Source organism: Passer montanus, unplaced genomic scaffold, assembly GCF_014805655.1.
Source record: "Passer montanus isolate IOZ18808 unplaced genomic scaffold, ASM1480565v1 scaffold58, whole genome shotgun sequence".
NCBI lineage: Eukaryota > Metazoa > Chordata > Aves > Passeriformes > Passeridae > Passer > Passer montanus.
In genome coordinates, this window is record NW_024370816.1 from 3,910,445 (window position 1) to 3,937,328 (window position 26,884).

At 50.4% G+C, this 26,884-nt stretch overlaps 2 protein-coding genes across 2 annotated transcripts; one reads left to right on the plus strand and one right to left on the minus strand.

Moving 5' to 3' along the window:
- Positions 1–22,865, minus strand: NMNAT2 (nicotinamide nucleotide adenylyltransferase 2). Its single transcript, XM_039726394.1, has 11 exons — positions 22,636–22,865; positions 6,842–6,930; positions 6,064–6,131; positions 5,274–5,352; positions 3,993–4,122; positions 3,264–3,344; positions 3,109–3,153; positions 2,249–2,325; positions 885–986; positions 593–660; positions 1–491 (listed from the first exon to the last, which is right to left on the minus strand). The coding sequence occupies exons 1-11, from the start codon at positions 22,718–22,720 to the stop codon at positions 389–391; spliced, it is 927 nt and encodes a 308-aa protein (XP_039582328.1). The 5' UTR covers positions 22,721–22,865; the 3' UTR covers positions 1–388.
- Positions 21,966–25,405, plus strand: LOC120510493. Its single transcript, XM_039726395.1, has 3 exons — positions 21,966–22,331; positions 24,700–24,870; positions 25,139–25,405. The coding sequence occupies exons 1-3, from the start codon at positions 21,969–21,971 to the stop codon at positions 25,277–25,279; spliced, it is 675 nt and encodes a 224-aa protein (XP_039582329.1). The 5' UTR covers positions 21,966–21,968; the 3' UTR covers positions 25,280–25,405.
- The last annotated feature ends 1,479 nt before the right edge of the window (positions 25,406–26,884 follow it).

Here is a 26,884-nt window from a genome sequence, read left to right on the forward strand (position 1 = left end):
AAAAAAAAATCCACCCCGATTTATTGAGCTTAGGTTGTGTAAGATGATGCAGAATAGGCAGCCCCTGCTCTGAGCATGCTGGGAAGATGGACTGAGGGGACCATTTCCCAGGGACATGCTGGGAGCACACGGAGCACGTCGCTCCCTGACCAGCCCCTCCTCCCTCCCCATGCACACAGGGCAGGGCAGTACCCCAGAAAAAGAGACCAAACCATTCCCTGGACATGGCTGCACAACAGTGTTGGTGCTGGGGGTGAGAGGCAGACACGGGCAGGAGGCCATGGGATGGGGAGAGAGATGGAGACACAGACTGAGAGAGAGAGAAGAGTGATGCAGAGCTGTGGGCAGGCGGGACACGAGGGCGGTCTCGCTGCCAGGGCTCGGGCACTTAGCCAGAGGCATTGATGTACAGCTGGCTCTTGAGGATGTAGTCAATGACAGGCTGGCAGAGGTAATCCACAACGTGTCCATCCCCGTGCTGCAGGGCCAGTCTGGGGGCGTGGGGAGAGAGAAAGGTGTCAGAGCCCACTTGGGTGGACAGGCTGGCTGGGGACACCCTGCTCTGTAGTGGGAGTAGCCCTGCTTCACTCACCTGCTTTTGGTGGAGCTGACAACTGACATGGGGTGGTTTGAGTCGTCCTTCACCACCAGGATGTTGTTCTGCAGGGGAAAGAGGAAGAGTGGAGGGATGGCTTGAAAGCAGATGTCTGCTGCTCCAGCCTCCCCACCTTTCTGTGCGGTGACCCATTGCTCATCCCATCCATCACCTGGGAGCACCTGGCCCTGAGAGGCTTTGTGTCCCATGACAAAAGTGTCCCCCTGGGTGAAGAGAGACTGAGTTCTCTCGCAGCCTTCCCTGGCCACAGGTGCACCCAGGGACTCACTTTGTACTTGCGGAGTATGGAGGAGTGGTTCATGATCCGCTCGGGGTCTGCTCCGTCCCGGGGCACCACCACGATCCCGAACTCCCCGACGATCACCTCCATCTGTGAGCAACACAAAGTGTGGAGAGCTCTACATCCACCCCACACCAAGCCTGCCGCTGTCTGCCAGCCCCACCCTGCCCCGTGAAAGCTGGACCACGGTCTGGAGGGAGATGGTGAGTGATTTGGAGGCTATGCCAACAGCCTTTGGCAGAAACATGGAATTATGCAGGAAAATGGTTGGCAGTAGATGAAATAAAAGGCTCAGGGTTAAATCCTATTAATAGACATTGAGGTCAGGCTTTGAGGAGAACTTGTGGCACAAGGAGGTGAGAGCAGAAGAGGTTGCCCAAGGTGAATGTGATCTCTGCCTCGCTGGAAGGGTTCATGAGCAGGATGGATGTGTTGGTCCTGACAGAGGTCTGGGAGGATTGTTCTTCCAAGCTTGTTTGGCCAAATTTGCTGCTGCATGAGGACTACTCCTAGTGCTCACACCTCTCTCAGATGAGACAAATCAGGCTCATCCAAAAGAGCTTTAGGTCAGTGAGTTCAGGCAGCAGGAGTCTGTGAGGAGGTGCTGCTGCAGAATGCATCTTCTGCCTGTGCTTTGATGTCATTTCTGCATCCTTTGTGCCAGGCTCAGGGTTTGGCTCGGCTTCTTTCAGTTTTTCCAGCCCTTCAAAGGAGGTGCCTGCTGCCTAAATGCTTTAAAAAGTTAAGGATTGAAGATGTGGTAACTGATTTTAGAAGGTTGAGAAGTTCAAGGAGGGAGGTTTGTTTTGACTGACTGATTTCAGGGAGGAGCTGGGGGTGCCCTCACAGCCAGCATGGCTCCAACCAGGAGCAGCTGATGGGTCAGCAGCCCAGCCCCTCTCCAGGGCTGGTGTTCTCCCATGAACATGGCTTCTTCCAGCAAGGACCAACAGTGAAAGATGTTGATTTGGCTCTAAATATGTTTAATTCCTAACAACTGGACTACTCCTGTAAATAGCTTATTTCCTACCTGCATACCTCACTCTGCTGGGATTGGCATCTGCTTGATACTGGCTCCTTCCAAGGGACAAGGAGTGGGAGCACAGCCTTTGGGATGGGCTTACCCTCCATCCCAGGTGACATCCCCTGCTTTAACAGGGTACAGGGCTTGGGACCAGGGCAGCCCTGTGGAAATGTGTAGGGGAGAGGACAGTCAGGGTTGGGATGGAGGGGGCAGTGGAGATGGTGGGCACAGCTCCTGTCACCCCAAGGGATCTGGTGGCTCCAGGAGCACTGGCTGTGGGAGGCAGAGGAGGAGGAGCGTGGAGGGGTGCCCAGCAGTGGTGACTCACATCTGCCTCGTTCCAGAGGCCAGGGATGCAGAAGGACTCCAGCAGGTCGCTGCCACAGAGCAGCAAGATGCGAAGCTCTGGAAAAGAGAGGAGAGAAGCCCAGAGGTGGGAGCACAGGGGGCTGAGAAGGAACCCCCTCTCCCCCAACAACTTAGAGGGCTGGCTTTGCAGCTCAGCAAGAAAATTGTGCTGTGGGAATTTTCTGCTCTGAAAGGCCCATAAAGATTAATTTATTTGCACAACTGCCCAATAAAAGCCATAAAACCACCCCAGAGGAGTGAGAAGATGTGGCTACATGGGAAAATGCCTCCTTGTTTGGCATTCCCAGGTGGCCAAAGCCTTTAGGCATGGTGCTAGTGCCAGGATGGCTGTAGTCCCAGGCTGTGTGTGAAAAGGGTCTCAAAACCACCAGCCAACTCCCCATGCAGAGCTCTGGGTGATGTCTGGTGGGGCTAAAACCCCTAAAAGTCTTTAGAGCAAGGGGAACTCTGGCTGGTCAGGCACCAAAAGCTCTTCTGCTGCTGTGTGAGGCTCTGCAGGGCTGCAGGCAGTGTGGACATGACGTGGCACCACCATGGGAGGCCAAGTTTGATGGCACTTGAGGGGACTCTCAGGAGAGGGTGCCATGGCAGGTCTGTGCCAGTGCTGGGAGCTGTGTCCCCACTGCACTCCCTTATTTCAGGCTGTTGTCTGTCAGCGGGTCTAGGCTCAGCCCAGTTAGAGTTGTTTCTGTTGCATTCCTGAGCCCCAGTAGCTGGCACCAAGGTGAGATGGTCCTGTGTGTGCCAGAGCTGTCATGCAGATGCTCCCAAGCCCACCCAGAGGAGTGGGAGCGATGTGGAGAGGGGCTGTGCACTCACCAATCTCCTCATATCTCATCACTGTCCCCAGGTTGGCGTTTTCATCTGAGAAAAGGCAGCAAAAGAGAGGTGCTGGTGCCCAGCCTCGAAGAGGGGCGGGGAGGAAGGGTGGGGAGTGGGTCTCTGGAGGTGATGCTGGACCTTTCTCTACGTACCCACAAAGGTGAAGCGCTCCATGGGCGGGCGAACACAGCAAATCCTGCTCAGGCTCTCTCCCACCTTCCCCAAGATCTTTGCTAAAGGGGAAGAAGGGAAATTCATGGGAGAGAGGCTGTGCAATCAACCTGTCCACGTGCTTCAGCCACCCTGGTTCTGCAAAATGCCCCTGTGCCTGGGTGTGCAACTACTCCCAGCATCTCCCAACAGCTCCTCTCATGGTCCTAACTCCCAAGAGTGCTCCACTGTGCCTTGAAGGGACCAGCTAGACAGCTAAAATCATGAAGAAAATCATAAGATGTCTATTTTAATGGGATTTAAGTAATGTTCCCTCTTCTCAGCTAACACCTTTATGGTGTGCATCCCTCTGTCTCGTCCCACAAGAGAAGGACTTGTCCTACAGTGAATCCCACTACATTATCTCTCCTGCCAGCATCCCTTGGTACCAGGCAGCCTTTCCTTTTGTTGCTCTCACTGCCTAGACACCATCCAGCTGAAGTCCAAGGAGATTTCACAGCTATTTTAAGCTGTTCTTGTCTTCTGCCCTTGCTGTGCTGGATGCTGACTCCTGCATCACACCCCTGCCCCACCCTGGACTTGCTGCATCAAGACTGATGAGACAGCTGTCCAAAAACAAGGTGATGGAGCACTGGTCTAATGTTTGGCAGCCCTGGCTGGAGGTGGGGGTAAGCAGGCATGCCTCTGTTCCCTCCCCCAGGGCCACCTACCCGCGGTGGGCTTGCTGGAGACGTTGTTGTTGTTCTGGTAGATGCTCTGGGAGGACTCGTTCTGGGGCTGGCCGATCACAGGGGTGATGGAGGGTGTGTTGACATTGGAGAGGATGCAGCCAGTCACTCTCTGCAATCAGGGAAGGATGGAGCTGTGTCACTGTGATATTGTATGAAAATCTTTTGCTAGGATTTTTCTCTCATTCTAGCTGAGAAGCCTCAGAAAAGAAATGTAAACAATAACTGTCTGATGGCTGTGGAATGTGGTCTGGACATTATTTACCAACAGATGCATCTTTGATTGGTCCATGAGAGTTGTTTCTACTTAATGACCAACCATGGTCCAGCTGTGTGGACTCTCTGAGAGTCACAGGTTTTTGTTATTCATTCCATTCCTTTCCTTTTTACCTTTCTGATGGATCCTTTCTCTCTATTCTTTTTAGTACAGCATTTTAATATAATATCATAACAAATCAGCCTTCTGAAACATAGAGTTAAGATTCTCATCTCTTCCCTCGTCCTGGGACTCGTGAACACAACCACATAGCTGGAACAGTGTCTTCACCCCAGCACCCTTGCAAAACCTTTCTGACCCTGTAACAAGCCTCTGCACCCCTGGTTCAAAGTTACCTTTTGTGACAGGTACATCCCAGCTCACTTTAGGGTCTCTAGTCCCATCTGACCTCACCAAATGGGCCTGGGGCTATCAAGACCCTGTGGATAATAACTTGTGTTTAAGGTGGTAGCAACTTTTTTTGTGTGGGCTAGCAAGGAGCATACATGTCCTCTTCTCCTCCACCCACCCCTGCAGGAACAGGAAGGTATCACCAGCAACTGCCTGGCTTCAGCACCACAGTCCCTGGATGCACTGGACATCCTGCTGGGCTGGCTAATGCTACTCCTGTGCCTCCTGTTGGGCTGTCCATGAGTTTGTACAATGCTCTTTCACCCATTCCCTGTCTTTGTTTTTCTTCCTATATCTGAGTGTACCAGCAGCTCTGCTGCCCCTGTCACCCAAGGGCAGCCACCTTCCTCCTTGGCTTTCAGGACTGCCTGGAACTTTTCCTCCTGGGACAATGCTCCAGATGCTGAATTTTCCTGTCAAATCTCTCTGTCGGGTTCACACAGTAGTTCTGGCTCAGCTGGTGAGCGGGGAGTCCCTCCCTCAGGGAGGAGGAAGCAGGGTGTCACTAATGATGTGGCTTATGCCCAGCCCTGCTCTGAGGCTCCTTAAGCCCTGCTGCCCTCCTGGTGTTGCTGGGTCCAAGCTGGCTGCCTCACCTTCATCAGGTCGCGGTGGTGCTCCAGCACGCTGCAGGTGGTCTGCCAGGTGTCCTGGTAGCACTCCCAGGGGTCCACCCTGCCAGGAGCACAGCAAGGCAACAGTGTCACTCACGGCCACTGCCTGGATGTCCTGCCCATGCCACCTCCTCCCCACTGGGCTGGCCAGCAGTGCCATGAGCAGCCATCATCAGTCCCTAGCCCTGGCATGGACATGTCCTCCCTCCAGCCCTTCTGCACAGTGACCCCTAACAGCTCTGGGGACCTGAACGTGTGCCTGGTCATCTTCCCATGCTTGGTACCCAATAACCAGCTTTTTTTTTTACTTGATGTGACTCTGTGTGTCATAACCCTCTTTCTGAGGGGAGCCCAAGATGCCTCTGGTGTCACTTCAAGCACCAGATGCCACATGGCAGTGCTGGGAAGGTGAAAGTCTGCGGGCTGGTGCTACATGTGTGGACAGGGCAGGTGCCACAGCACAAGGCTGGAGTGAGCCGAGTGACTTTGGGTATCACCCAGACACCACAGGCTCAGTGAGGGGCTTGAATGACCCCCCAAATCCTGAGGGCTCCCCTGAAGGGCAGTCTAACCCCCCCATCTGTTCTCTGCTGCACTGGGAGCGGAAGGTCTCTGATTTTCAGTCAAGCTCGGGCTGGGAGAAAATTCATCCTGGAGCTCTACCAGCTGGTGGCATCTCCACTTTGCATGCAGGACTTTGCCCCCACGGGGCAGGGAAGGGGCAGGGGCTGCAGGAGCCATGGCAGGAGCCAGCTGTGCATCAGCCACCCACCTGATCCAGTCGGAGGACTGCACGGCCAGCTGGCACATGGTCAAGCGGTGCCGGCTGGAGACCAGCCCCTGCACGAGAGGGGGAAGGAAGAACACTTATGAAGCCTTATGCTCTGGCCAGCCTGGGCTTGCAAACCCTCCTGGGGCAGAACATCAGGCTCACTGATGTGAGGCAGGCCAGAAGGATTCCTTCCTGCCCACAGGAGTTTGGTTAAGCTCCTGTTTGCTGTCAGGGAGGAGTCTCTGCTGGGCTCAGCCCTGGCTACGTGCTTGGCTGGTGAGACTGGCTCAGCAGCACCACTCCCAGACCTGTGCTCCAAGGGGGCCAACTCAGGGGGTGGTTTCTTGATGAAATTCCTCCTGCTTTCAGGAGACAAGTGAGCTCACCACTCCTAATTTGACAAGTGCTTCTAAAGGTCACTCATGTGCATAATTTTGATATTCCCGCACCCAACCCCCAAAAAACCCCCCAAATTGCTTTGAAATAATTCAAACTAAAAAAAACCCACTTAAAGCATCACCACCACTACTGTTTTGGGTGGGAATGTTTCTCTTTGCTGTCTAGTGCTTTGGCTCATTTTAGGGTCTCACTGCAGTTTTTATCTAAGCAGTAAAATGTTTCATCCTCTCCCTTCTCTCCGAGACTTTCCCAAGGCCAGGAGCTGCCCCAGGCAGAAGAGGGCCATGAAGGGACACAGGTGAGGCAGTGCTGCCCAGTGCTGAGCCCTGGTTTGGGTGACAGCACCCCAGAGGGGAGGCAGGAGGCGATGGGGACGCACCGTTTTCCCGTAGGAGTCGTGCACGGGCGAGACGATGCCGCCGATGACAATGAAGCGTCCGGTCTTGTGCAGGTAGTCCCGGGCTCGCTCTGGAGGGGACACAAGGAGAAGGGTGGAGGGGGTTTAGCAGGAGCCACTGAGCCCTGCACACCGTGGCAGCCCCCAGCCGTGGCCCAGCCAGGCCCTGCACAGCCCGTCCCTGGCCTGTGCCAGCACCGTGTCCCAGCCATGCTGAGAGATGTTCAGGTAAGATAAGGCAGATAAGATTGATGAGACACGAGAAAGTTAATTTTTTTTCTTCAAGATCTACAAAATATTTTGCATTTGCAAATAAAAGGAGCATTTCTGAAGTGGAGGTGGTGATTTCAGGATGCATCAGCCATCCCAAGATGTCACTGTGCATCACATCCTTCAGACACTGAACTCAGTGTCTGGCACTGCCCTGGGGGATGGTGAGAGGTCCTTCCTGAAGGGAGGGTGTTCCCAAGGGAACAGTGGCTGCCACATCCCTGGAAATGTCCAAGGCCAAGCTAGATGGGGCTTGAAGCAACCTGGGTTAGTGGAACGTGTCCCTGCCCATGGCAGGGGCTGAAACAGGATGAGCTTTAAGGTCCCTTTCAACCCAAACCATTCTAGGATTCTAAGCCCCTTGGGCAAAATTCTTTTCCTCCAAATTTTGAAATTTCTGCTAGGGAATATAATTCAGCTACTGTCAGTTAAAATAAATTAAGGAACTATAATTGCCATGGACTTTTTCCCCCACCCTTGAGGGCATTGAGCAGCCTCAGGCCTCTGTGACAGCCTGTGGGAAATTTGCCAGCCTTAATATAGCCTCTTCTCAGACTCACCTGAAATCCTCACTCTGGCTGCCTTCCCAGCTCTTGTGCCTTGGACACACCAGCCTCCAGAGAGGGAAAAGTGGGCTTAAATCATTTGATTGGTGCAGGGAGTAAAATTTGATTGCCTGAATTGGATGCACCAAAATTATCCTTCCTGCCCTCAAAATCCCATGAGAGCACATGCAGCAAAACACAGTATGCTTGGGTTTGGTTTTTTTGCACAGGTAGGGAGAAGCAAAGATTGATGGATCAGCATTTCCCTTTTTATCACAATGCAAATTAAAATGCAAATTAAAATGCAAATTAAAAGAAAAAGGAAATTCCCTAACAAAAAAGATACCATTGAATTTTAAATGAACACATCCTTTCATTATTTCCTGATTTGCCCTGACTTGATTTTCCCTGCCAAAGGAAGATTAAAAACACTGATCTGTCCCTCTTCACTATGACCCCTTTATAAAGTTCATCTTTCAGAGGAGCTGAACTCTTTGCATGCAAACTCTGCTTCAAGCTCTCAAGGGTAGCTGTTGTTATTAATTTGCCTTGAGTTCTTTGTGGCAAAAGCCAAAGGTTTTTCTGGCTACCAATATGGCAAGGTCTGTATTAAAGAGCCTGGCAATGCTGTTTAATCTTCAGGCAATGTGACCAGTGCTGCTGGCATGTCATCTCAGCTGCAGCTTCCAGCTCACACCAAATATCCACCACCACCTTCTGCCCTAACAGAGCATTTCTTGTGCAGAAAACAGGCACTGACACGGGATGCCCAGAGGAGTTTTGGATATCTCATCCTTGGAAGTGTCTGAGGCCAGGTGGGCAGGGGTTTGGAGCACTCTGCCCTAGTGAAAGGTGTCACTGCCCATGGCACTGATCTGAGGGTTGCTGGTGGCCTTGCAGCACTCAGGGAGGGCTCTGCTGCTGGCAGGAGAGGGGTGCTGCTGCTCTGTATTGCCATCAAAACTGCTCATTGGGGTTTTAACCTGCACAATCTGTAAAAATGAGGCTGCTTTCAAGCTGGGATCTGCATTCCCAAGAGCTTGTTGTCTACCTCAGAAACACCACTTATAATTTAAATATGCTTGGGAAAAGGAACATGTTTATTGACAATTAAATCCCTGCAAGGGAAGTATTTGGGCAAATGTGGGCCAAGAAGCAGAAGTACAGTGTAGGGAATGGGAAGACCTGCCTTCTGGCTCTGGCTTGCCCACAACTTGCAGAGCACCCTTTCACATCCCAAACTGGCCTGCTCTCACTGGTTTTGGGGCAGAGCACATTGTTTGCTTGCAGGGCTGCGTCTGTCACGAAACTCTGCAGCTTCACTTGCTCATACAACCATCAGCTAGGGCAGTCCTCACAGCCATCCACTTTGAAACAAAAGCCTTGGAAAAGATTGCATTCTCTTAAATAACACCTCAAATCCTGTTTGGAGAGCAGCTGTGTCACTGGTGGGGCTGGCATGGTGGCAGGAGCAGCTGTCCTCACTGCTGGGATGGTGGCAGAGGATCTGGGGCAGGAGGCAGCGTGGCTTCAGGGTGGCACAAGAAAGACTCTGAGGTGCTGGAGCAGGTCCAGAGAAGGGAACAGAGCTGGGAAAGGGAATCTGGGGCAGGAGGCAGCGTGGCCTCAAGGTGGCACAAGAAAGACTTTGAGGTGCTGGAGCAGGTCCAGAGAAAGGAACAGAGCTGGGAAAGGGTCTGGAGCACCAGGAGTGGCTGAGGGAGCTGGGTGGGGGCTCAGCCTGGAGAAAAGGAGGCTCAAGGGGGATGTTCTGGCTCTCTGCAATTCCCCGGTGGTGGAGACAGGTGGGAGTCAGGCTCTGCTCCCAGGGAACAAGGGACAGGACAAGAGGAAATGGGTTTAGATGGGATATTGGGAAAAATTTCTCCATGTAAATGGTTGTCAAGCCCTGGCACAGCTGTGCAGGGCAGTGGTGGAGTCCCCACCCCTGGAGGGATTTAAAAGCCATGTGGAGGTGGCACCTGGGGACGTGGGTTAGTGGTGGCCTTGGCAGTGCTGGGTTAAGAGCTGTACTCAATGTAAAGGGTATTTTCCAGCCTAGATGATCCCTGATTTTGTGATTCTAAAATTGCAGTGTTAGTTTGCAGCATCTACACGTGTCCTCTCTGCAATCATGCTGCTGTGTTTAAAGCTTATTTTTATTTTTTTACAGTTTGAATCTCCTCAGACTGATGCGCCCTTCAGTGGCTAAATGGAGAGGACAAAAGGCAGTCATAGCTAAGCCTGTCCTGACGTGTTAGTTATCAGGCCTTGATCCTGCCCTCTGCACAAGGCCAGACAAAACTGCTTTAGCTCTTGTAAGAGACCCCGGGGATGCTGGTGGCTCATGGCCCACCTGGGCTGAGGGGCAGTGCCTCCTGCCATGGTGTGTGCCCCAAGCTGGGGGAGTGGATCCCAGCAGCAATCATTCCTCTGGGTCTCTGGAGACAGAACACTGGATTTCATTGCTTCAAATGCTGTGGCTGCTTTGACTTTGCAGTGCTTGCTCCAAGCCCTCAAGTCCATGTTCTCAGAAAAGACCTTTTTCTTTCACAGAATTTGTTATGCCTTTCTTGCAAAATATGCTGCTCGTGGGGGTCAGGCTCATCTCCTTGTAGACATGGCTAGTGCCAAAGACACTGCAGCAGCTTTGTATTCCTGCTCTCAGGTGTATTCCTTGTGGTCAGCTGTCTGCAGCTCCCAGCCTTCCTTCCCTTCTTGTGCAAAGATTTTTGCCTGGGGAAAAGTAGATTGTGGCCTGAAAAGTCCCAAGTCTTTGGGATCTTAGTTCCACCCCTCTGACAATGAGTTGGGTATCTGGCCCATTTGTTGTCCTCGAGCTCAGCCCTCTGCCACAGCTTCCCATCCCTTTCCCAGCCCATTTCTTGCCTGTTGAATACCTGTGATGTGCAGAGATTACACCAGACCACAGAAAACCCCTCCAGTACTTTCATTTCCTACGAGCACTTTGTATCCTGCCACACCAGTGCAGGGATGTCAGCTCATTCCTTTTCTGGAGTAAATAGTCCACGATGCTCCAGGCAGCCTGGATGGCTTTTAGACAGTGTTGACATAAATAAACTCGGGGTGATGGCTCTGCCAAGACATGCATTAGCCCCCTGGCAGCCTACTTGTGGCATGGGAAGCTTTCAGCCATGGCTCTGTGCCTGGCAGCTGCTGGGTGACCACAGCCTGGCTGTGCTGGGGAGGGAAGGGACAGGGGCGACACTTGGACCCATCCCACATGGACCCAGCCCAGCTTTGCCTGCCCTGCAAGTGCACTTCAGGTATTTTCATCTCTGCTGCTTTCCTGAGAGATGGTGATAGGGAAAGCCCAGTCAGAGGATATGCTCCAGGGCTACAAAACTGATAAGTGATGGTTTTGTCCAGTTTGAATGAAAAAATAGCATCCTATTTCCCCAATAGGAAATCAGTCCTTATTTAAGAGATGTTTCTTTTTGGAGGTGCTCCCTGAGAATATTTAATCACAATGTTTGGGCTCCTCTGGCAGGGCTCCATCACCTAAATTGACGTTACTGAAATCAAATATTCCTCATGCTCAATTTTTCAAGGTGTAATTTCAAATTGTATTTGCTTTGCCTTTGCACCTGGTTCTGCACCCCTAAGACTTCCTTTTTTCTATTTTTGTTTTTCTTACAACAAGTAAGTAAAGCCACAGGCCAGCTCTGATTTATGCCCTTCCCCCCAGAGAGGATTGAAGCTGCAGCTTGCTCACACTGTGCCAGCTCTCTGAAAACACACACAAAGTAGCAGGGAGGCAAGAAAGCTCTGCACAGCCTTCACTGCACAGCCCTGAGAGCTGGGACAGAGAAGCTGCACAGCCACAGGTGATGGAGAAGGCAAAACCATTTCCCAAGTGTCTCGTTTTTATTTTCAGCAATTTGGCTTCTGACATCCTTGAACAGGAGGTGGGACATGGCCATTAAAATCCCTTCTTCTGCAGGAGAGAGTGACCCAGATATGCCAGCACACTTTGTTTTATTCTCAAGCTAGCAGCACTTGCAGGACCTAAATGGTGCTTCCAGAGCTCAGTGCGGGCAAGGAGCCAGCAGTTACTCTCAGTCTAATTGAATGATGTGTATGTATATACATATATATATAGATATTTAAAAAGAAAGCTCCTTCTGAATGCCAAATCAGGGATGTATTCAGCAGAGGTGTCCTTCTCCCAGAGCCCAGCTCTCCTGCCTACCCCAGAGCCTTGTCCTGGGTCCCAACAGTGTCCTCACCCACTGTCAGAGCTTGCTTAGAGCTGGGGAAACTACTGGCATCTCCCTTCCCTGGGCTCCCAGAAGAGACATTCCTACCAGAGCAAGCCCTGGCTGCTCTTGAAGAGAGGTTCCTCCTTTGGGAAGAAGCAGGAGACTGATCCTTCACCGTGGGGCTGGCTCTTCCCAAGGCAAGCCTGGGGAGATCCCAGTGTCCCACTGACCCAAATAACCTCGTGCTCAGCGCCTCTTAGCCAATTTCAGTCAGATTCTCAGGAGACTTCTAGCTGGTATAAAAATCCCATTAAGCCCCCTAATGATTTTTAAAAAGATTGTAATCTCTGATCTAATTGCTCTGTTACACTTTCCCCCACCCCATTAGTCCATAGCTGTACCCAGGCACTGTGGAAATAATAAATATGGGAAGGGCTTTGTGGGCACAGAGTGTGTGGTGATTGTGAGTGGGGCTGGCCCAGCCCCATCCCCAGTGGGTGCAGCTGTGAGCAGCAGGTGAGCAGCACTGACAGCAATGAGCCATGGAGTGCCCAGGGGCACTGAGCAACACCAAAGGGAGCAGAGGGACACAGGGGCAGGGCATCAGCGTGAGGGGGTAAAAGGCTGGGCTGGAGAACAAGAAGGGTAGACTTTTAAAGCCTTCTGAAGTGGTAAGGTGTTGCTGTGTGTGGGTTGAAGCTTTCTGAGGTTGTGTGGTGATACTCTGTGAGCTGTGGCCATCTCAACTGGCATGTGCTGTGACAGGGCTTCAGGTGCTGCTGCACATTCGCTTTATCAGCTTTTCATAAGCACAAAGAAAGCCCTGGCCACCAAATGTCTCAAGGTTTGTGGTGGAAGTGGAGGCTGTGAAGGGCTCTGAGAGGTGAAGCTGCAGAACCTGACCCTGCCAGCCCCACCTGTGTCCAACTCAGAGGCACACAGGTGATGGCTAAAAGAGACTCATGCTATGACCATCTGTTGACCACTCCTGGCTTCAAGCAGCAAAGTGAAACTAAGTGTTTAAAACAAACTAACTAAAAATAATAAAAGTAGGAGACTGAGTCACAGTAAGCTGACCTAGAAATAGCAGAGCATTTCCTGGAGCCCCAGCTAGATGGGGCCTGGGCAGGGGACCTGGCTGGTCCCAGAGAATCTGGATTTCCTCTGTGAAGCTGTAGAGGGACAATCTATTTGATATAATTGGAATAGAAAGTGAAGACATCCTATTTTTCCCTCTTTTATCAGAAGTGAGGTATTGCAAGAGTCAGTGTGTATGAGAAATTACACAGGAGTCCAGGAAGAAGAGCTCTCAGGCCCTAGAACTTAAGAAGGAGCACCTGAGGAAAAGCATGGCAGAACAACCCAGGCCAAGATGCTTTTCCCTGCTGTAGCTGCTACTTCTGCTGCTAAGGAGTGGGAGGGAGCAGGCAATGCCCATCAGGTGAGCAACGTAAGGAGAAGTACAAGGAGCTGCTTCTTGAGTTGCAGTGCCACTAGCTCCTCCAGAAAGGGACTGAAGCTACTTTTCTGTGATCAGCACAGTGCTGCCACTCTCTCCACCTGTACAGAAAAGCAATAGATTTTCTTGCTTGGAGACCTCACTCTGCTATCACAGGGAGAGCAGGAACATTCTCAACACCGTGCTGGATCTCACCTGAGGTGAGGGCAGCTGAGTGGGTGGACATGTGAAATACCTCCAGGAGATGTTCAACACCTGGGTATCTCAGAGCTCTTGGGCCTAAAGAGGTGAGGGAAAGCATCTAGTGAGGTCAAAGCAGTTCCTACCAGATAGTTGGATGGGGCTTGGAGCAACCTGGTCGAGGGAATGATATTGTAACAAGATGATCTTTAAGGTCTCTTCCAAACCATTCAGTGATTCTAAAAACGGATGAAGAAGAGACCTAAAGAAGGTTTTTTGAACTGTCATCTGCAGGACAGCACTGAGACAACATGCTTAGAAGCTCTTGGAGAAGGGTGAAGCCTCTCTAGGTGAGATGATTTTTTCTATGTGTGGTATTGAAGTGGAAAGTGAAAGGTCATGTACCTTTCCCTGCCTGGTGCATTAGCTGTCACCCCACCCAGCAAAAGGGTAGCAGCAAAAGGCAAGATTTTCATTATTCTGCCATGGCTTTATATTTCACTTTAGTCAAAATGTGGATATAAAATCCAAAATAGGACAGGAACCTTAATGCACATCCCTGAAGAGGTCCCAGTCCCCCTCTCGCTCAGGGAAATTGGTGTCACACAGTGCCTTGAAAAGAAAATGAAGGGGAAATAAAACCCCAACAGATTTTCACACTTGTTTTCCAGTGCCCTAATTTCCCTGTGGAAGCACTCTGTTTGTTTTCATTTCCAAGCTGTTGTAGCACATCAAAGGCAGTGCTTTTTACGTCCTGGCATGTGTGGTGCTGCTCCTTCGGGCTGACACGTGGCAGGATCACAATCCTACCGGGAGCAGAGGATTTATGGTTCTCAATTCCCCGTGCAGCAGGGATGAGGAGCCTTTGTCCAGCAGCTCTTGGCTGGTCTGGGCTGCCTCCACAGGGAGCTGACCCCCGTGTGTCTGACCCAGGCTTGCCTTTGCTGGCAAAGTATCTGAAGGTGCTGACCTTGTCTGGGATCTGCGTTGGCTGAAGCAGGACTGTGCAGGCAGAAACATCCCAGCTACAGAGAGGCAGAAAGGCTGGTGAGGGTGTGGGGTGACAGAGCCATGGTAGGATTCCAGGATTTTCAAGGTGACACCAGAGGGATGTCACATTCCCCTTACTGCAGCTGTGTAGCAGTGAAACCCTGTCTCTTTGCAGACTCATTCCCAAGACCCCATTTTCCCCAAACAGAAACATCCACCGTGTCTTTGCACAAAGCAGAGGTGCCAGAAGCACAGTTATGTGTTTAAGCATCCCCAACCCAGCTTGTCCTGGGAAAAGTGGATTTTCTGCTTTCCCTTGCCAATGAACCACGGAGAAACGTCATCTCCTCAGGGAAGGCTTAAGCTCAATTAGGGGCTGTTGGATTTTCAGAGAAAATAGAAACCTTTGTGTAGCAGGGGCTGTGCAAGTTCCTCCTTGCCTGGCTCGGAGGTGGGTTCTCCACCCATCCCACGGGGACCTCCTCTGCCTGTGCCTCCTATTCCAGCCCTGAAACAGGATTATCTCACTTAATCTTCTCCTGGGGCAAGCCCTACAGTGGCTTTTGAAAATGCACACTTCTGAAGAATCTAGGATTTTCTGTTCCCAAATATTGATTTAGCAAATTTCTGCTGTTATGACCAAGATACATCCAGTGGCTCAGGCTTACTGAAGAATACTAGTTGATGCTGAAAAGGGGGAGGGAAAAGAAGTGTTTCTGAGCCAGGTTGCCTTTTCCAGCAACAACAGTGTTTCAGTGGAATGAGAGCTTAGAGGTTTATTTTCAGGGTTGTCATGGGCACTACTGACTTTCTCCACACAGAGTATCTATTCCTGCTTGGCTGGGCACTGGTGGCATAATGGAAGTGCTTGGATTAAGGGGTTGTAGATACCACAGAGGGCATGCTCATGTCAAAATCCAGAGGTGTCCTGGCTTTGTCTCTATCTTATGCTGATTTTTCAGTCTTTAGAGGTTGTTGGGTCTTCACAGAGCTGCTCTGGGCTCCCTGGTCCCAGGTGGAGGCTGAGGTTATGGTTAGGATTAAGGGTGGAGGTACTTGTGCTGCACTTGAACACAAGTGGACTTCCTTGGCTCAGAGGACCTCTTGCAGCCCCCCAGCCTTGCTGCCAGAAGGGATTTTGGAAGCCAGAGCATTCAGAAGTGAGGATGCCCGTTTTGGGCCAGTTGCCACTCAGATGAAGGAAGATCAGCACAGTCATGACCCACTCCTACCCCTGGCCCCCATCACTGGGGTACCTGAGCCACAGCCTGGCAGCAGAAGGATGTGGCTCCCCCCACTGCAGCACTCAAACAGGTAAATGAGCTGCCCAAGGTTACATGAGAGATGTGGGCTGCTGGTGTTCAGCATGCAGCTAATTGATACCCTGGCACTGCACAGGCTGATGTTAAAAAGCATCAGAGAAGACAGTGCAGGAGGTGAGAGCATCACAGTGAGTGCAAATGGTTTTTAAATAGAAGCAGAGCCCCTGTTTCCTTCCTGAATGAGGTTGTAGGACTGGATTTCTCATGCCAGGTTTGTTTATAATCTGTGGAAGTAAAAGAAGGTATGTGGCACATTTTGGGAGGTGGCATTATCATAGAGCCAATGTGACGTCTCAGAGACTGTAATAAATACTGCTAAATATTTAATAGCTTATAAATGTTTTAAAAGAATCCCTGAATAGTTATTGATGGAGTTTAGTCACATGCTCGGGAAAACTCCTCACTCTGGGTCACAAAGAGGAGATGCTTGAGATGCAGGAGGCTGATGATAAAGGCTGTGAAAAATGAGTCTGTATGGGGAGCAGTGATGGGAATGGGACATCAGCTGATAGAAAAGGGTCCCCAGAAGAGCCCTGCTTTGTGCTCCCGGCACAGCACCGGGTATCTGCAGTTTCAGCGTGTCTGGGGCAGGTGCTGGGCGTGGAGGTGTGCTGGTGACACACGGTGACACCAGGGCTGGCGGGCGGGTGTCGCTGAGCCGGGGGCACCTGGCGCTAGGCACAGCTCACCTGCCCAGACCCCTCGCACCGAGGCAAGGCTCCGGCTGCTCGCTGTGCTTCCAGCGGCTCGGGGGTCGCAGAGGGATGAGCAGGGATGCCGCAGTCTGACACCTCACCCCGGGTGTTTTAAGGGAGCTCTGCCCTGCTCAAGCCGTCCCCATGCTCTCTGCCGGTGCTGCTGAGCTCCAAGCCGGGCAGAGCCCAGCCAGCCTGCCCTGTCTGTCTGTCCGTCCGTCCCCCCGGAGCCCCCCGCCCCATCCATGGATCCCTCCTGCTCATGCCGCGTTCCGATTTCAGCCGGGAGGAGATGGAGCCGCGGGGCAGCCTCAGAGGGGCCCGCGCTTCTTCCCCGTGTTGCACACAGCAGAGCAAAGTCTCTCTCAAGCGCCTAAAAACCTTTGGTTAGACGGATGGGGAAGGGATTTTGCTTCTGGCCATTTCCCGACGTATTCTTATTGAAGCAAAGGGGAAGGGTGAAGCTGTCAGGCCGCTCAGGCGTTTCTGCCAGCTCTGTCCCAGGCAGCGATGCTCTCATTAAACTGCTCTGCAGTCCAGTCATCTCAATCAAATAACAAAAAGTGATCCTTGAAATTCGGGATATTAAAACAATACATCATTAACAAAAGCCTCAGCTCCTGCCTCTTCATCCTCTTTACTTAGAGACTCCATCCTTTCATCTCAAATCCCTTGCTATGGGATGCAGCAGCCCTCGGTGCTGCTCCTCTACAAGGATTGTAGTGGATAATCAAAGAGCAGCCTGCTGAGAGTTTTAATTGCTCAAGTTTTCTTAAGAACCAAGCAAGAGGGTTTTATGTTTTTTAGCAAAGTCCTCTTTCATTGTTTTCCACCAGAAATGTTTTTTACCCAACTGTTGGTTGGGATATTAACTCTCTTCAATAGCAGATGTGCATAGGACCTAAGGAAAATTTAATTAAACAAAAAGCAAAGAGTAGTTGGGATTTGCTGACTTTCAGGATTCAGGCTATTTACTGGCAGTGTTTTTCTATGCAAGTCCAGGTCCTGGGCACTGTTTAAAATGAGGTAGGAGGGGAAACTCCATGGTCAAACAAGTTTAAAATATCTGAGGTACCAAAACTCCCTCTCAGAGGGCCATCTCACAAATCTGAATGACATCTCACAAATCTCTTCCTCCCAAAGAAGCTGACCTGGAGCAATGCATCACCCCATAAACCCACCTGCAGGAGATGAGGCAGTCTGATACAGGCAGATGACACAGATTTGATTAGAATCCTCTATTTGCCATCAAGTGCTTCATAGTACCCAAACCCTGGCTGTTAAAAAGCCAAGTGCCTGTGACTAAGTCAGATAATGTCCCATGTTTTAGGGGGGTTACCCAACCTGCTGCCTCTGAGACCAGCTCTGAACATCCCCATGGATCTCAAACTCTGCATTGCTGGACTCTGTGCATCCAGAAGGAAGGAAGGAAGAAAGGAAGGCTGAAATCTTCCTGTGCAAGAGCAGGGAAGCTCCAGTGAAGCTCTGCTCCTTGCAGGCTGAGAAGCAGAGGTGGAAAGGGGAATCAAGGGGTCATCCAGTCCCTGGAGAGGAAGCTGTTCTTAGAGCTGGGCAGAAATAAAACTGTGGTTGATGAGCAAGGCTTTGTGAATGAATGAAGACAGAAGTTTGCACATGAAAAGAATGGATTGTGAGGAATTTCAGAACTTTAAAAAGGCAAAAAAAATTGTCTAAAGTGCCAAAATAGGGGGTGTGGGCAATTCCAGAGGGGCCTTTTCTTCTACAATTGAAGAATAATTAATTAAAGAAAATAGAGGAAAAAAAATCAGTATTAAAACACAGCATGTTGATCAACCAGATGCCATTTTAGTCCACCAAAACCCTCATTTTGGTTTGAAGAAATCATCAACAATCCTCCAATTCTCACATATCCACAGGACAGTACAAGCCCTTTCCACTGCAGAACCTACAAAGAAACTACTCTCAGCACCTTCCTTCCAAATCTGGCTATTTTTTGGCTGTCTCCAACTCTGAAACACCACGACAGAGAACCTGGAGCCCCTGATCTTGTCTGGTAGTGCCTTTCATCCCAGCATTTTACCCAAGACCATCTTCAAAATGAACTATATTTTTTGATTGCAAATTTGCTTTCTGCCTTGCTCTACAGAGCTGCCTTTTGGTTTTCAAGATCTGCACGGTTGTACTAGGGCTCCCTGAGCTGGGGCCACAGGGGGAAGTGATTTAATTGTCAAAGCAAGCACGAGCTCGTTGTCTGGCAGAGTGCCAGCATGGGCTGTGTTGGGAGGGCTGCATGGATTAGGTTTTGCTTTTGACGTTGGTGCCTTGGCTTTTGTCCTTTGGGTGGCATTGCTTGCATGGGAAGGGGAGAGGAGGCCAAGATGGAGAAGATGCACTTTGGAGAGCAGCTCAGCGTGCCCCAGGGCTTCGTGCTGAGACCCAAAGGCAGCGTGGGGATGTCTCAGGGGTTCCCTCCTGAGCTGGCTGCAGGGAAAAGCAGCAGCCCATGCTCAGTGCTCCTCTGATGGCAGCAAGGAATGGAAGGGAGCAGCTTGGGGCTGGTGTGTGCTGGCTGAGGTGAGCAGGTGGGCTCCCTGCATCCAACACTGGTGGGGGTTTTATGTGGCTTTAATGCAGGACTTGGTTCAGAATTTTACTTTTCTTCTATTATTAAGATTTTTTTTTTTATTTGGCTCTGCTTTTTCTTTTCCATACCTCCTTAGGCTATAAATGAGGTTTAATTTTGGGTTAAAGGCCACCAATGTTTGTGTCAAGCTTTGGAAACAACCTTTGCTCTCTCTGTCCTTCTGTCTTTCCTCCCCACCACAGTAACACCCCAAACTTTTTCTCATAGCCCCATAAAGCTAGAAAATACAACTGAAAATTGTGATTCAGAACACCTCTCAAAGCACAGCTGATACCACAAATAACTCAGAGTGTTCTCAGGACTATGTGGGTGTTTGTCTCAACCCCTTGGTAGGGATGGCTGTACATGACTGTGTCTCACCTACTTTTCTGTTATATGTCATATATCTTAGGCAAAGTATTAATTTATATGTATGATATTAATTTTGTGTACACAGATACGATTTGGGGAGCCCCAGTGATGCAGAATTTTAACTGGCAGATGAAGCAGGGAGCTCTGTTGCAGCGAGTTCAGCTGCTCACAAGGTTCAGTGGTGGGATGCAGTTGCAGATTTGGGGTTGTAAGAAGAATCCCAGCTTTCTGGAATCCCAATGATGAGTCTTAAATTCATATGACTGATGGAAAGAATAACTCAATGGAAATCTTTCCCCCACTAGAAGAGACTTCCACATAATTAACTAATCCCCTATTCAGGCAAAAATCCTATGGGAAAAGGTTGGGTTTTGGTCTGAATAAAACATGGTAAAATCCACACTGAGAAAAATGATGGTTGACATAAAATGGTGTGTTTACAGTGACATACTTGAGCAAATATTGTTCTTTCTTTTGGCTTAATTAGTGCCATTTGTTAAAGAGATAAATTGTCTTTCTCTATGCTAAGCAAAAAATCCTCCTATTAGGTTCTCAAAGCCCAAATATTTGTCTGAATGATGATGACAATATTTTTGTCCGAATTCAGCTGTTTGAAATGCATCATTTACAGGATAGAGCACTGTTTTGGTTGGACTCTATGGTGCAGAGCTAGAAGAGCAACACAGACTTTTGGCTGAGATTTCTATAGCTTCACAGGATTACACTTTTAGACTTGTGGAGAAGTGTTCCTCAAACAAAAATGGTGATGGATTTAGAAGCTAAATTCTGTGTCCTTTACTCATGGAAGTCTCATTTGTCCCTATCAGGTATCTCAAGTATTGTATTCCAGGAGCTCTACAGGACACATACAAAGAAAAATTCCACATCAAACCACCTTATTTGAGCTAAAACCTCTCTTCCTGAAAGATGTCTGAGTATTCATTTACAGCCTTCACGTGACAGAGAATGCACCAGACACCCAGGTACTTTCTCATACTGCTTGATTACCTTCACTCAAACCCACACAACAGATTTGTAGTTTGAGGTGGTTGTGTGATCCACTCTTGGCACCTCACCCGTACTTGTTCTGCTGAGCAAAGTTCCCCACTTTCATCACATATCACATATCCCTCCTCTAAGCAGATCAAGATACCCCTTAACATATTTAAAGATGGATCTAAACTGAGACTCCCTAGTCTCCTGCCATAAAATCTGGCCTCCAAAACTGATGTAATTCTTCTCACTGTTCCTCAGAGAAGGGTTTTGCTAATGCTGTACATGAAAATAATACAACTCTTCTTTTTCTGCTTGATATTCCCCTGCTGATATCTACAAGGGTCACATTTGCTGCTTTATTTACAGCACCACACAGAGTTTGCATTCAGTGGGTAGTGCACAATCCCCCTCAGTCCTTGACACCACTGCTGTGTGGCAGAAGACATTTGCCTTTTGTTTATATTTGAAGTGTGTTCTTTCCTGCTGGACATATGACTTTGTCTTTGACTTTGCTGTTGAACAAGCCCTTTTTATCCAACAACCAGAGTTAGGCAGCACAACTGACTCATTACCAGCAGGAATTGCTATTCTGCCCACTTTGGGGTCATGGCCACTTTTTACCATCGGGGATTATATCTTTTCTTTCACATCTTTGATAAAGGTACTGAGGAGTACTGAGCAAAAAGAAAATCTTACTGCCAGTCTATAAGAACATGCACTGCATACTAATATCTCACTGATCCTTATTTTCTAAAATACATTTTGTTGCTTGTTGTTAGTCCACTGAATAAGGGCCACATGAATAGCTTTACTGTTACTTAATCAAAATAAGACTAAATATGAATTACAGAAATATTTTTCATCATTGGTTGCTTCTATCAACCAAGTCCTTGTAATTTAATTTAATAATTGTTTTTATTTTTAAATAGTTCCTCTTTGTTGGCAATTATTTTTTTTTGCTTAGGGAATAGGATTTTTTAAATTTTAATTTTCAAGCATATTGATGTCCAGGCCTACATTTTTCTGGCACTTATGAAATGGAATAACAATGTGATCCTTTGCATCTAGAAGACCATCCTTTTCTAACCTGATGTGCAACTCGTTATGTTCTACAAAAACAAGGTCTGATGCAGAAATACCCCCAGCTGATTTCAAGCATTTTTATATAGTTTATATATTTAGAAACTTATATGCAGCTTTTAGAAACCCCAGGGATGCTCCTCCACTGGTATCACACGACCTTCAGTATCTGCTTCCCAGCCTTACATCTCCTATCAGACATAAGGGCTGAATAGAAGGCTGGATCCTGTCTGTGCACTCCGAGGTGGTCTGCAGTGGGCACTTCACCCTCCCAGGACTCCTCCCCAGCCAAGCGAGCCACTGTTTGCACTGGGATTTCCAGGCATTTTGAGCTTTACCCAACAGTGTCTCGGGCATGTCAGACCGCCTTTGATGGAGACTGCCCTTCCTCTCTCGCTGCTTCCCTCCCTCTTGTCTTGCCAGGCTGTAGCAGCGATTCCAGCATCCCCATCCTCTGTATCATCGCAGGGATGCTCGGCAGTATCCATGGTCTCACACAAACGTTTCCCGTTCCTTCAACCGAGTATCAATCTAATGGTTGAGCACTCCAATATCTCCATTAAGCGTATTTTTGTTGACTCTTGCACCTGGCTGTGGCTGCTTGGCTCTATCTCCTCCCTGGTCAGAGGAAATGGAAGTGCTGCAGCGGCTGCAGTCTCGCAGACCCGAGGGCGAGCAGCAGCGGACAAACAGCGCCAGGAGGGCCCGGGGGCTGCGGGGCGGCAGCGTGACAATGTGAGTGCAGAGAGGGGACCCCTGCCAGGGGAGGGGACAGCCCCAGAGGGCTGGGGACGGCTGCCAGCGATGGGGAGCAGGTTCGGGAGGCCGCGGCTGTCCCCGCCCGCGGCGCCTTCAGCACCAGCGGCCGCGGACAGCGCCCGGGAGCGGAGCGGCGCCGAACGCGCCCCGAGCCCCGCATCCCCATATCCCCATATCCCCAAAATCCTCACATCCCACACCCCCACGTCCCCACCCCGCGGTGCAGCCCCAGCGCCCTCCCAGGCCTCCCTCCCTCCCTCCCGCCGCCGCGGCCACTGACCGAACATCTGGATGTGCCCCTTGGTGATGGGGTTGAAGCTGCCGCAGGCCAGCAGGATAACGTGGGTCTTGGTGGTCTCGGTCATGGTGCGGCCCTGGCCGGCCCCGCCGCGGTGTGAGGCTCGGTGCGGCTGCGGGAGGCAGGAGGGCGGAGGATGGAGGATGGAGCGGGGCCGGGCGGCTGCGGGGGCGGCGCCGCGGCTGCGGGAGCCGGGCCGGGGCCGCCCCTCGGCTCCTGCACACGCGTGTGCCCCCTGTGCACGGCACAGGGCACACGGGATGGGCACGCATCCCCTCTGAGGGCACCCACGCTGGCGGAGGCGCTGCAGGGACACGCTGGCATCCCCAGGAGTGAGGAGAGCTAGCGGGAGGTTTAGCCTGCAGATGAGGAGGCTGAAGGGTGACCTTATCACGCCCTGCAACTCCCTGAAAGGAGGGTGTAACCCGGTGGGGAGTCAGTATTTTCTCCAGGCAACCAGCGGCAGGACAAGGAAACAGTCCTAGCCCGACAGACAGGAGGAATTTCTTCACAGAAAAGGTGATTAGACATTGGAATGGGCTGCCCAGAGAGGTGGTGGAGTGACCGTCCCTGGAGGTGTTTAAGGAAATGCTGGACATGGCACTCAATGCCATGATGCAGTTGACAGGGTGGCAATCAGTCACAGATTGGACGTGATGATCTCAGAGGTTTTTCCCAGCCCCACTGACATGCACAGCTCAGTGCCCATGAGCAGCTACCTGTGTTCCTCCTGCTGCTCAGGTGGTCCCTGCATCATTGGACGTGATGACCTCAGAGGTTTTTTCCAGCCCCACCGACATGCACAGCTCAGTGCTCATGAGCACTGTGTTCCTCCTGCTGCTCAGGTGGTCCCTGCATAAATCTCCCAGCTGCTCCAGCCCCAGCACAACATTGCTGCAGCCCTTTTCTGGGGTTCTACAGGGACAATAACTTGTGGGGCTTCAGCTTCACCCAACACATCCATTTCATTGCCTGAAAGAGACCAACATCAAATAGATGCTATGCATTCACCAAAAGGCAGTCTTTACTGCAAGGCAAACTAGTACCAGACTATGCAACTGTCTAATTCTCTAAATGCCTCATTTTCAGGACTGCAGCATTGCTGTTCTTCACTAAAGAAGCTCCTTGCCCTGAGCAGGGGCCAGCAGAGTCCTCTCTGCTTACAGCCACTAAGAGCTGCATGCAGCTGCCTTCAGCCCCTTCCCGAAGGCTCTCCTGGCTTTATTTCTGGCTCCTACATACAGATTTTCCTCTCAGCAGGGAGTTTTTTACCACCAAGAGGTCTCCTTGCTACCTTCATCTGTCTTCCTCCTGTGTCCTTAAGAGAACACTCCCCAGACATTTATTTCTGCCTTCTCATGGCAGAGGCTTTTAGCCCTACCCACAGCACTGTGCTGTGCTTCTTCTTGTCCTGCTAAGATTAATTATTCACAGTCTTTTTCTTGAAAACTTTTCCCCTCTCAGCTCAGCCAGGTGCTGGGATACTCATTAGCCTGAGTGATATGAAGGAGCAACACCACTAGGGAACGAACCTGAGATGATGCTCTCAGCCAGGTGCTGGGATACTCAGCCAGGTGCTGAGTGATATGAAGGAGCAACACCACTAGGGAACGAACCTGAGATGATGCTGGATCTGCTTGTTCAGGGAACCCTTAAATCCTTGTTGTGGAGGCCCTGGCTGCTCTCACACTCTCAGAATCACACACTGATAGCAAGGGGTGGTCTGTCTCACTGCAGAGGGGTGGGGTAACACCTCCGGGGTTATATTTCTATCCTGAATTTTAATTCAGACTAAGCTGGTGTTGAGGGAGAGAGATGCTGAGACAGGTAGTGTGCTCTCCCCCTTGTTCTGCCGTTCTTACTGGCTCTGTGTGGTCATATGATAATTCAGTGGGATTAGATTTTGGGGTTGTGTTGGGCTTCTTCCTCTGCTGCTCCTCCAAGCTTACCCTGAAAAGGAGACCCTCATGGCTTTAGGAAAAAGAAGTGTCTCTGCAGTTTACCACTGGTGTTGTGCACAGCATAACTCTGCCTTTCAAACCACAGGTGTTGCCAGCAGGGAAATGGGTGCTCCTCTCCTGCACACTCCCACTAAGGATGGTGTCCTACCCCCTTTCCTTGGGGTGGTACAACTGCCCTGATATGAATTATGGGGATGTGCCCTTTATGAGAAGATTCTTCACTGATTCCTTTTATACAGAAGAGGCTGAAGTTGAGGTGAGACAGCTGAATTTTTCGTTAATCCTGACCCCATTCCCTGCTAATTTTGCACAGGAAATTTTGCAGGGGAGCATGTTTTCCCTTCTGCAGCTTATACAGCCTGCAGCTGTAGGAGCATTAAGTGCTGCTCTTGCAGAAGGCACAAGTGGACAAAACTGCCAGTGGCCAAGTTCTCCCACTGCCTGGTGATGCCAAACACATCCCACTGGTCCTGACAGCTCCTGCCATGCAGCTGAATCCCTCTGCCTGCTTTGTTTCACTCCAGGGTTTGACCTTAAACACCAGTGAAAGATCAAGCTCACCTGTCCAGACGTGGGTTACGCACTGCCTGGCCGTGGTGGGGACAAGATCTGGCCAGCACTGCCAGGCCACGGTGAGGATGAGGTCTGGGCAGCCCTGTCTGTAGCTCTTGCCTGGTTTCCTGCTGCCTGCTGGATGGTGAGTGATGTGGTAAATCAGCTGTCACTTAGCAACGCTGCCGGCTGGGGAGCAGCGGCAGGTTTTGGTGCAGGAGCGACGCCTGCAAGGCTGTGCAGTGGTTATTCCACCTTTTCCCCCTCAGTGTTTTCCAACCCAGCATGTGTTTTCTTTCCCTTGCTGCTTTCCCTGAACATGTGGGTGCAGGTTTCCCACGGCTGAAGACAGCAGCCCCAGCTGCAGCAGGCAGATGTTCCCTGCCAGCCCTGCCTGGGGTTGTTGTGCAGCGCTGGAGCACCCCGAGACCCCCAGAGGATTTGAGCTCCAACCCAGCCCATGGTGGCAAGCAGCCCTCTGCCACCTGCAGAGCTGGTCCAGCACGACACAGAGGGGGCAGAAGGATGATTAGCTGGGGTTTATTCTCTGAGGAAGAAAACAGCATGGACAAACACAGGGAGCTGCCTACACAGGGAGCTCATATCAGCACAGCACAATCGTTGCCAATGGGTCTCAAGGCCTGTGGCTCACACCAAGGTATTTCTGCACATGGATTTGTCCAACTCTTCACCACCTGCACAGCCAGGACTCGAGAGAAGAGGGCCATGCAGCAGCAGGCAGGAAAATCATGGCTGTGTTCACTGGGGTGAGGGATGGGGACCCCTCAGTTCTCCCAGCACGGCCTCTCACCTTGTCCCTCCTACTGGGAGCAGGAAGGGAAACCTTCCAAATTATGGCTTTTAAACTGACAGTTTGCAAACTCTTCAAAAGAACTTAAATCTATCAGAGAAATGGACAATTAGAGGGGCTTAAACCATTTGTGAACCCATCCTGGCACACTTCGGAGCCTTTTCTGATAAGGGCTAAGAAGCAGATTCAGTTCTGCTCCCCACATGCCAGCCCTATGACTCTAAGAAATTTTTGTAATGCAACAATGCACTTAAAAAAAAAAAGAAATAAAGAAACCTTTCCTTGAGAATTAATGAGCAAAAAATCTTGAATAAGGGTGTTGCTCACCTGGTGGCCCAGTTGGAATAAAACCCCTGGTTCTCACAAAAGCAGGTTTTTAGTTTATACCCATTTTTTGAGATATGATCTGAATGTATCTAGCCAAAACTTAGGCTTGCAAACCCAGCCCATGGGAGAGAAAGGATTTGCAAATATAAGGAAGCCAGACTGAGCTGGCAGATTGGGCCAGGCTAGACAGGCCAAGCTGACCCAGTTGCTCATGGAACAACGCCTTTCCTTGAGAATTAATGAGTAAAAAATCTTGAATAAGGGTGTTGCTCACCTGGTGGCCCAGTTGGAATAAAACCCCTGGTTCCCACAAAAGCAGGTTTTTAGTTTGTATCCATTTTTGAGATATGATCTGAATGTATCTAGCCAAAACTTAGGCTTGCAAACCCAGCCCATGGGAGAGAAAGGATTTGCAAATATAAGGAAGCCAGACTGAGCTGGCAGATTGGGCCAGGCTAGACAGGCCAAGCTGACCCAGTTGCTCATGGAACAACAGCACAGGGCAATAAATGGAAGCACTGGGAGTAGCTGCTGTGCTGGGAGCCTTGTTGAGATGGAGGGAACTGCCAAACCCATGGTG

What these genes read in the sequence shown, in the direction of transcription:
- LOC120510493 (XM_039726395.1), top strand. Translation starts at nt 21,969, where the DNA reads ATGGAGACTGCCCTTCCTCTCTCGCTGCTTCCCTCCCTCTTGTCTTGC. An exon ending in CGGGGCGGCAGCGTGACAAT is followed by an intron (nt 22,332 to 24,699) that starts GTGAGTGCAGAG and finishes TTCAAACCACAG; the next exon opens with GTGTTGCCAGCAGGGAAATG. An exon ending in CAGAAGAGGCTGAAGTTGAG is followed by an intron (nt 24,871 to 25,138) that starts GTGAGACAGCTG and finishes GTTTCACTCCAG; the next exon opens with GGTTTGACCTTAAACACCAG.
- NMNAT2 (XM_039726394.1), bottom strand. Translation starts at nt 22,720, where the DNA reads ATGACCGAGACCACCAAGACCCACGTTATCCTGCTGGCCTGCGGCAGC. An exon ending in GGGGCACATCCAGATGTTCG is followed by an intron (nt 6,931 to 22,635) that starts GTCAGTGGCCGC and finishes TGTCCCCTCCAG; the next exon opens with AGCGAGCCCGGGACTACCTG. An exon ending in GCCTCTGGAACGAGGCAGAT is followed by an intron (nt 987 to 2,248) that starts GTGAGTCACCAC and finishes TGTTGCTCACAG; the next exon opens with ATGGAGGTGATCGTCGGGGA.